General features: G+C 45.1%; 1 protein-coding gene across 1 annotated transcript in view; it reads left to right on the top strand.

Moving 5' to 3' along the window:
- The first annotated feature begins 2,140 nt into the window (after window positions 1-2,140).
- Window positions 2,141-8,208, top strand: part of LOC102846217 (interleukin-36 gamma-like) — a 21,751-nt gene continuing 15,683 nt past the window's right edge. Inside the window, exon 1 of the mRNA XM_006900193.1 lies at window positions 2,141-2,232. Coding sequence (XP_006900255.1) covers window positions 2,141-2,232 — 92 coding nt within the window. The remainder of the gene's footprint in view (window positions 2,233-8,208) is intronic.

Genomic DNA, 8,208 nt, shown 5'->3' with positions numbered 1-8,208 from the left:
ATTACCTGAGAAAATAGTGTGGGTCTGTGGGGTCTCATGTCTGTCCTGTGAGGTGCTCAACTTCAGGTAGTCAGAGCCTAGCCTCTCTTTGACCTTTCTGCCGGAACGATATCGCGGGTTTTTGACGTCTCCGATTACCTTTCTGCCGGAACGGATGTCGCGGGCTTTTGGCCTCTCCGATTTCCTTTCTTCCGGAACAGATGTTGCAGGCTTTTGGCATCTCCGATTACCTTTCTGCCGGGACGGAAGTCATGGGCTTTTAGCGTCTCCAATTCCCTTTCTACCGGGACGGATGTCACTGGCTTTGGGCATCTCCGATTGCCTGAGAAAATAGGGTGGGTCTGTGGGGTCTGATGGCTGTCCTGTGAGATGCCCAACTTCAGCTAGTCAGAGCCTTGCCTCTCTTTGACTTTTCCGGCGGAACGGATGTCTCAGGCTTTGGCCTCTCCGATTACCTTTCTGCCTGAACGTATGTTGTGGGCTTTTTGCGTCTCCCATTACCTTTCTGCTGGAACTGATGTTGCAGGCTTTTGGAGTCCCCAATTACCTGAGAAAGTAGGGTGGGTCTACCGTGTCTGATGGCTGTCCTGTGAGGTGCCCAACTTCAGCTAGTCAGGGCCTAGCCTCTCTTTGACCTTTCAGCTGGAATGGATATCATGGGCTTTTGGCGTCTCTAATTACCTGAGAAAATACCGTGGGTTTGCGAGGGCTGATGGCTGTCCTGTGAGTTGCCCAACTTCAGGTAGTCAGAGGCTAGCCTCTCTTTGACCTTTCTGCAGAAATGGATGTCGGGGGCTTTTGGCGTCTCCGATTACCTTTCTGCCGGAATGGATGTTGCGGGATTTTGGTGTCTCCGATTACATTTCTGCAGGAACGGATGTTGCGGGCTTTTGGTGTCTCTGACTACCTGAGAAGATAGGGTGGTTCTGCGGGATCTGATGGTTGTCCTGTGAGGCGCCCAAGTTCGGGTAGTCAGAGCCTAGCCTCTCTTTGACCTTTCTGGTGGAACGGATGTCTCAGGCTTTGGCGTCTCCAATTACCTTTCTGCCTGAATGTATGTTGTGGGCTTTTTGCGTCTCTGATTACCTTTCTGCCGGAACTGATGTTGTGGGCTTTTGGAGTCTCCAATTACCTGAATAAGTAGGGTGGGTCTACCGGGTCTGATGGCTGTCCTGTGAGGTGCCCAACTTCAGCTAGTCAGAGCCTAGCCTCTCTTTGACCTTTCTGCCAGGACGGATGTGGCGGGATTTTGGCATCTCCAATTCCCTTTCTGCCGGGACGGATGTCACGGGCTTTTGGCGTCTCTGATTACCTTTCTGCCAGAACTGATGTTGCGGGCTTTTGGAGTCTCCAATTACCTGAGAAATTAGGGTGGGTCTACCGGGTCTGATGGCTGTCCTGTGAGGTGCCCAACTTCAGCTAGTCAGAGGCTAGCCTCTCTTTGACCTTTCTGCCAGAACGGATGTCACGGGCTTTTGGCGTCTCCGATTACCTGAGAAAATAGGGTGGTTCTATGGGGTCTCATGTCTGTCCTGTGGGGTGCCCAACTTCAGCTAGTCAGAGCCTAGCCTCTCTTTGACCTTTCTGCCAGAGCGGATGTCGCGGGCTTTTGGTGTCTCCGATTACCATTCTGCCGGAACGTATGTCATCGGCTTTTGGTGTCACCGATTACCTTTCTGCCGGAATGGATGTTGCAGGCTTTTGGCGTCTCCAATTCCCTTTCTGCCGGGACGGATGTCACGGGCTTTTGGCGTCTCTGAATACCTTTCTGCCGGAACGGATGTTGCGGGCTTTTAGCTTCTCCGATTACGTTACTGCTGCAACCGATGTCGCAGGCTTTGGGCGTCTCCGATTACCTTTCTGCCAGAATGGATGTTGCGGGATTTTAGCGTCTCCGATTACATTTCTGTCGGAACGGATGTTGTGGGCTTTTGGCATCTCCAATTACCTGAGAAAATAGGGTGGGTCTGCAAAGTCTGATGGCTGTCCTGTGAGGTGCCCAACTTCAGCTAGTCAGAGGGTAGGCTCTCTTTGACCTTTCTGCCAGAACGGATGTCGCGGGCTTTTGGCGTCTCCGATTACCTTTCTCCCAGAACAGACTTCACGGGCTTTGGGCGTCTCCAATTACCTTTCTGCCAGAATGGATGTTGCGGGCTTTTGGCGTCTCCCGTTACCTTTCGGCCAAAATGGATTTCGCAGCTTTTGGCGTTTCCGATTACCTGAGAAAATAGGGTGGGTCTGCGGGGTCTCAAGGCTGTCCTGTGAGGTGCCCAATTTCAGCTAGTCAGAGCCTAGCCTCTCTTTGACCTTTCTGCTGGAACTGATGTCGCGGGCTTTTGGCCTCTCCAATTACCTTTCTTCTGGAACGGATGTCGCAGGCTTTTGGTGTCTCCGATTACCTTTCTGGCCGAATGGATGTCGTGGGCTTTTGCCGTCTCTGATTACCTGAGAAAATAGGGTGGGTCTGTGGGGTCTGATGGCTGTCCTGTGAGGTGCCCAACTTCAGCTAGTCAGAGCCTAGCCTCTCTTTAACCTTTCTGGCAGAATGGATGTTGTGGGCTTTTTGCATTTCCGATTACCTTTCTGCCGGGACAGATGTTGTGGGCTTTTGGCGTCTCCGGTTACCTTTCTGAGGTAATGGATGTCACGGGCTTTTGGCGTCTCCGATTACCTTTCTGCCAGAAAGGATGTCGCGGGCTTTGGGCATCTCCGATTACCTTTCTGCTGGAACGGATGTCGCGGGCTTTTGGCATCTCTGATTACCTTTCTCCCGGAACGGATGTTGCTGGCTTTTGGCGTCTCCAATTACCTTTCTCCCGGAACAGATGTCACGGGCCTTTGGGGTCTCCAATTACCTTTCTGCCGGAACGGATATCGCGGGCTTTTGGCGTCTCTGATTACCTTTCTGTCGGAACAGATGTCCCGGGCTTTTGGTGTCTCCGATTACCTTTGTTTCGGAACGGATGTCGCGGGCTTTTGGCGTCTCCGATTACCTTTCTGCCGGAACGGATGTCGTGGGCTTTTGGCCTCTCCGATTACCTTTCTACCGGAATGGATGCCACGGGCTTTTGGCGTCTCCCAGTACCTTTCGGCCAGAATGGATGTCACAGGTTTTGGCGTCTCCGATTACCTGAGAAAATAGGGTGTGTCTGCGGTGTCTCATGTCTGTCCTGTGAGGTGCCCAACTTCAGCTACAGTGAAGTGTTTTTATTTAATTAAAATTCTCTATATTATGTCCTTTAGACCCTCTGAACCTCTCTGAAGTGACCTTGTCCCTTGATGAGCCATAATGTTCCAAAACATCTGCCACCTGCACTTTCTTCTCAGAGCCTTGAGTATCTGTGATGTAAAGAACACTTCTCAAAGTAAGGGCATTAATTCTGCAAGATGGGTATGTCCTTTAAGGACCTATGTTTGTTGTTTTGTTTCCTCTCCCACCTTCTTGCTGTTGTTATTATGTCAAGTATGTCAGCTAGTCCTTTTCACTTATAAGCAGTCATCTATACTAAATTTCTACTCTTGATAATTCCTTGAGTGAGTTTTGCTTTCCAGAATAAATTTTGCCAGAAACAGAAGTCTGTTTGGGGGCAGGTGACGAAGCATTTTAGAAACTATTGGTGATATGTATTTCAAGATAGGGAGATGTTGATTCACATATAGAGCTAATAATAGAGATGTTCTAAAACTGGAAAAAGAGAATATGAGTGAGGTGGCATTGGCTAAGCCTTGTATGAAGTTATGACGTTATAAGTATGAAGATATCTGTGAATTCGGTATCACATGGTATCTTAGGGTCATAGGCACACTGGAAGCCAAGAGTTAGGGTATTGGGGTCCTAATAGGAAAGAACTACATTCTTTAAATAGGAAAAATAAAAGACAGATATGAAAGTGAACAGGGTGACTTCAAGAAGCAAGAAGATTCAGACCTGGATAGATGGAGTCATGGTTGAGTGTGTTTATAAGATCTTACACTTTGCACTTTTATTTTCTAGGTAGTGGTTGTTATTATGTACCGTCAAGTCAAATACTATTCATAATGAACCCATGGACATCATATCTAAACCACAATCTATCCTGTGCCATTCTCAACACCTCTGCCATACTAGAGTCTACTCTTACAGCCACTATGTCAATGCATCTCATTGAGGGTCTTTTCCTCCTTCTCTAGCATCCACTTTTCTAAGCATGATATTTTTCTCCACGGACTAACCCTTCTTTCTTTAAAAAAATTGTGATTTTAATGGATGTATACAGAAACATTGGATTTTCACTCATTCATTGTTGCACATTTTCCTCCCTCCTCCTCCATTTTCCCTTTCCCAGTTCACTTACTTTCTTTCTTTTTTAAAAATGTTCATTCATGATTGCACAATCTCCTCCCTCCCACCCTTCTTTCCCTTTTCCCTCCACCAGTTCTATTTGCAATGTACCTCTTGTTCTGGACTGGCTGCTCCTTGGCAGCAAGGATTCTGAAGCTCTGTCTGACACACTTTGGGCATGTTGCTAGAAGGGGAGGCATGCTACAGTCCTTGGACAGGGACATCATGCTTGGGAAGGTGGAAGGAGAGTGCAAAAGACCTTTGATGAAATGGTTGACTCAGTGACTAGGGTAATGGGGTAGGTGTGTAAGAGACAATAGGTTGAGTCAGGATAGAGCAGGGTTCAGAGTTGTACATAGGGTTACTATGAGTTGTAGGTGACTTGATGGTGTATAAAAACAAAAACAATTACAATAATGTAATTTTATTGACAATTCAAGTGAAAATATTCTCAAGTAAAAAGATTTCCGTTTGCCTAATGCAAAGCAGTTGCATTCTGGAAGTTCAAGATTCTCTTTTTTGGTGAGGGTCAGGTGTGTGTAGATTGTTTAATTGTGGGTATTTGTTTTGTCTTGTGCGGTTTTTTGGGTTCACAACTGGCTATGAGCTGATTGGATTTGCCAGGTTTAGCTAACAATGAGTTGCGGGCTAGAAACCTCTTATCTAGAATCAACCAGAACCTGGGGGTGGGCCCTTGTATTTAAAAGGCAGTAGGGTCCTCCAGCCTGCGGCCTTTGGGCCTTGTGTTAATTGTGTTTCGGATAAACAGTCTTCTAAGCAAAGCAGGAGTGGCATCCACTGCCTGAACAATATGCCTCTGGAAACTCTATGAACTTTGATAAATGATATTAGTGATAGAAAAGCTTCAGTCCTTTGTTTATAGGATCACTGCGAGCCGTGCTCAAGTCAAGGGCAATCCACAATGATGAAAAGTGGTATAGCACTAGTCTGTCAATATGCTGTACTGAAGTAACTTGGGGTTGCTGTGTTGCTGAAAACTGTGCCACTGATGTGTCAGCTGTCATAATAGTTCCCCATCATAGACAGTGTTTTGTGGAACTCTCAGATTGATACAAGCTTGGAAGCAGGAGTGACATCCACTTCCTAAACAACATCCCTCTGGAAACTCTATGAACATAGAGAAACTACAATAATTATAGAACAGGGTTCAGGTCTTTTGTTCATAGCGTCATTATGAGTTGTGCTCATTTTAATGGCATTTAACAACAACAACAACATATTCCTTTTACATAGTTCTCTCCCTCATCTGTTCCAATACAGTGCTCATGATCTATTTACTCTTTTCCTATTTTCCTCCCAGCCCCTGTATACTGCTTCATAACAGTGGCATTATGCAGTATTTGTCCTTTTGAGACCGAGGCATTTCACTCAGCATTATGTTCACCAAAGTTACACACGTGGTATAATGTTTTACAAGTTTATTATTTTCCAGTGCAGCATAGTATTCCATTGTGTAAATATACCATAGTTTTTTCAATCCATTTGTTTGTTGATGGGAACTTGGGTCAATTCTATCTCTTTGCTATTGTGAATAACACAGCAATAAATACAGGTGTGCTTACATCTGTTGGGATGGCAGTTCTGGTTTATTTAATGTATATTCCCACTAGTGCAATTGCTGGGTCAAATAGTATTTCTATGTCTAACTCTTTTTTTTTCCAGATCTTTTTTTTTTTTTGTGGTTAAGCAAAATAATTAACTTTCTATTGTGAATTTTGGGAAGGTTTACATTTTGGGTGAAACGTTACATTACAAATTGGTTTTCTTTTAAAAAACAACTTTTCACTGTGCTTTGAAAGCTTACAGACCAAAAGGGTTTTAGATTCAAGAGTGCATACACACGTTTCCTAAGAGATTGAAATCCCCCTTAAAGGAACATCACTCATCCCATTTCCTCCCAGTTTCCCATTCCCAATTTTCTGCCTTTAAGACAAATGTTACCTTTTAAAGACTACCTCCCAGGGTGGGGAGGGTGTCCTTATAATCTGCTATATTGTTGGGCTGACAACTGAACCATCCCATCCATAGGGGTTAGTCCAGTTTCAGACCTGAAGGGAGACTAAGGACCATAGTCTTAGGGGTCCTTTCTCTGGTCAGCAAGCCTGGTCTCTTGGATGATGGTGAAATTTTGCCCCATGTTCTTTCTCTCACTGGTTCAGAAGCTCCTAATACAACCCTTTCAGGGAGGTTAAGTGTTAACCATGCACCATATATAGTTCTGGTCTTTTTATTCTACAAACTCAACACTGACAGCCATTCCTTTAAATCAATATTCCAGTCTCCTCTGCTAACTCAAACTATGTTTAAAGGAGCCCTGATGCCACAGTACTAAAAAACTGGCAGCAACTGCAATAATGGCAACTCAAATCTACCAGTGGGTATTGCTGCTGAAGACCAGACCCGTAAATGGCTTCCACCAACAGTGTTACTAAGTACTGGTGACTTGGTCTTGACTCAAAGCACCACTATTACAACAGAACTAAACAATCTGTTCCATCTTCACAATCGTTTCTATGCTAGAACCTATTGTTGTAGCCAGCCTGTCAATCCAGTTGGTTGAAGGTCTTCCTCTGACCTTTTATCAAGCATGATTTTGTACTTCATTAAGTGCTTAGAAGCAAGGAGAGCCTGCCCAGAGAAGGACAGTCAGGAATGCCAGAGCTGGTGCGATGCCTCTGTAAGGTCAAAACACAGGAGGGTTTCTTGAAGAGTGCAGTGGTGTGGGGACCAGTCTCCAAGAGGAGAACTCTAAGGCAAGATGCAGCACAGATCTCGGGTGACCCTTAAAGCAACACTCCTGGCTAAGAGGTCCTGACTGTCAGCCTGGCAGGCAGACAACCCTGAATGGCCTCAGGGAAAAGGGATGCTTTCGGTGAGGATGTGACCCACCAGGGGTCAAGATGCTCAAGCTCATGATTTGGAACCTGATGCTGCTTAGGTGCCACCTGGGTTCTCAAACTCTGTGTCCCAAAGAAATACAATACTGTGGATCAGTAACAAATACTGAGGAGCCACCCTGGAAATACAGAGAACTATTTATTCAATTTTTTTCTCTCCAACAACATCATACATTCCAAAGGAAAAGTAAGTAGCAAAGACATCAAGTCTCAACAACAGTAATGTTTGAAGTACAAAACCTGTTTTTAGGGACAACTTCGGCTGTGTAATCCCATTCAGAGTCTACATGGATGTACCAGATGTTTGCAATTAGTATGGGCAGCCTGATCATCCTGGGATTTTCGCCCACTCGCTGCTGCTCTTTTTGCCAGAGGAACATTATACTTTCCCGTTCTTAATCCCCATATGAAATAAACATACAGGAGACTGAAGTAATCTCATCTTTGCTTTTTCATTATCTACAGTCAAGTTTTACTTGCAGATGCTATCAGTGATCTAGTTTGGTAATTCCCATTCTACTGGGTCCCCTTTTCTGGAGTAGGCACAAGGAAGGGTCTCTTCCAGGCGGCCATCTAGGCAACTGCGTTTCAAACCTCTTAGCATAGACAAGTGAGCAGTGCATTGTACCATCCATTTGTTGAAACATATCAACTGTCAAGTTGTACTGTCAAGTCCTGCTCTAGTTTTTGCCCAAGCTTCCAGGGCAGCTCGAACCTCTCCCTCGGTACCTTAGTTCTTGATCATATGCTACCCTCCTAAAATTGCTTAACAGTGAATAACCGATACTTTCTGGAACAGTGACACTATTCTTTCAGTCTTCTTCTGTGGTCCTGGGCCATCAGAATCATTCAGTATTCCATCCTGATAATTTGAAATTTTTCTTAAGCGTATTCAGCTTGAGAAATGCCCATCTGCTCTTCTTTTTGGTTTTCTAACATTTTATTTTAATAATACTTTGTCATCGTGAA

This window comes from Elephantulus edwardii, unplaced genomic scaffold (assembly GCF_000299155.1).
Source record: "Elephantulus edwardii isolate Elephantulus edwardi_28Jun2011 unplaced genomic scaffold, EleEdw1.0 scaffold00275, whole genome shotgun sequence".
In the NCBI taxonomy this organism is placed as follows: Eukaryota; Metazoa; Chordata; class Mammalia; order Macroscelidea; family Macroscelididae; genus Elephantulus; species Elephantulus edwardii.
This window is presented reverse-complemented; position numbering and strand designations above follow the sequence as displayed.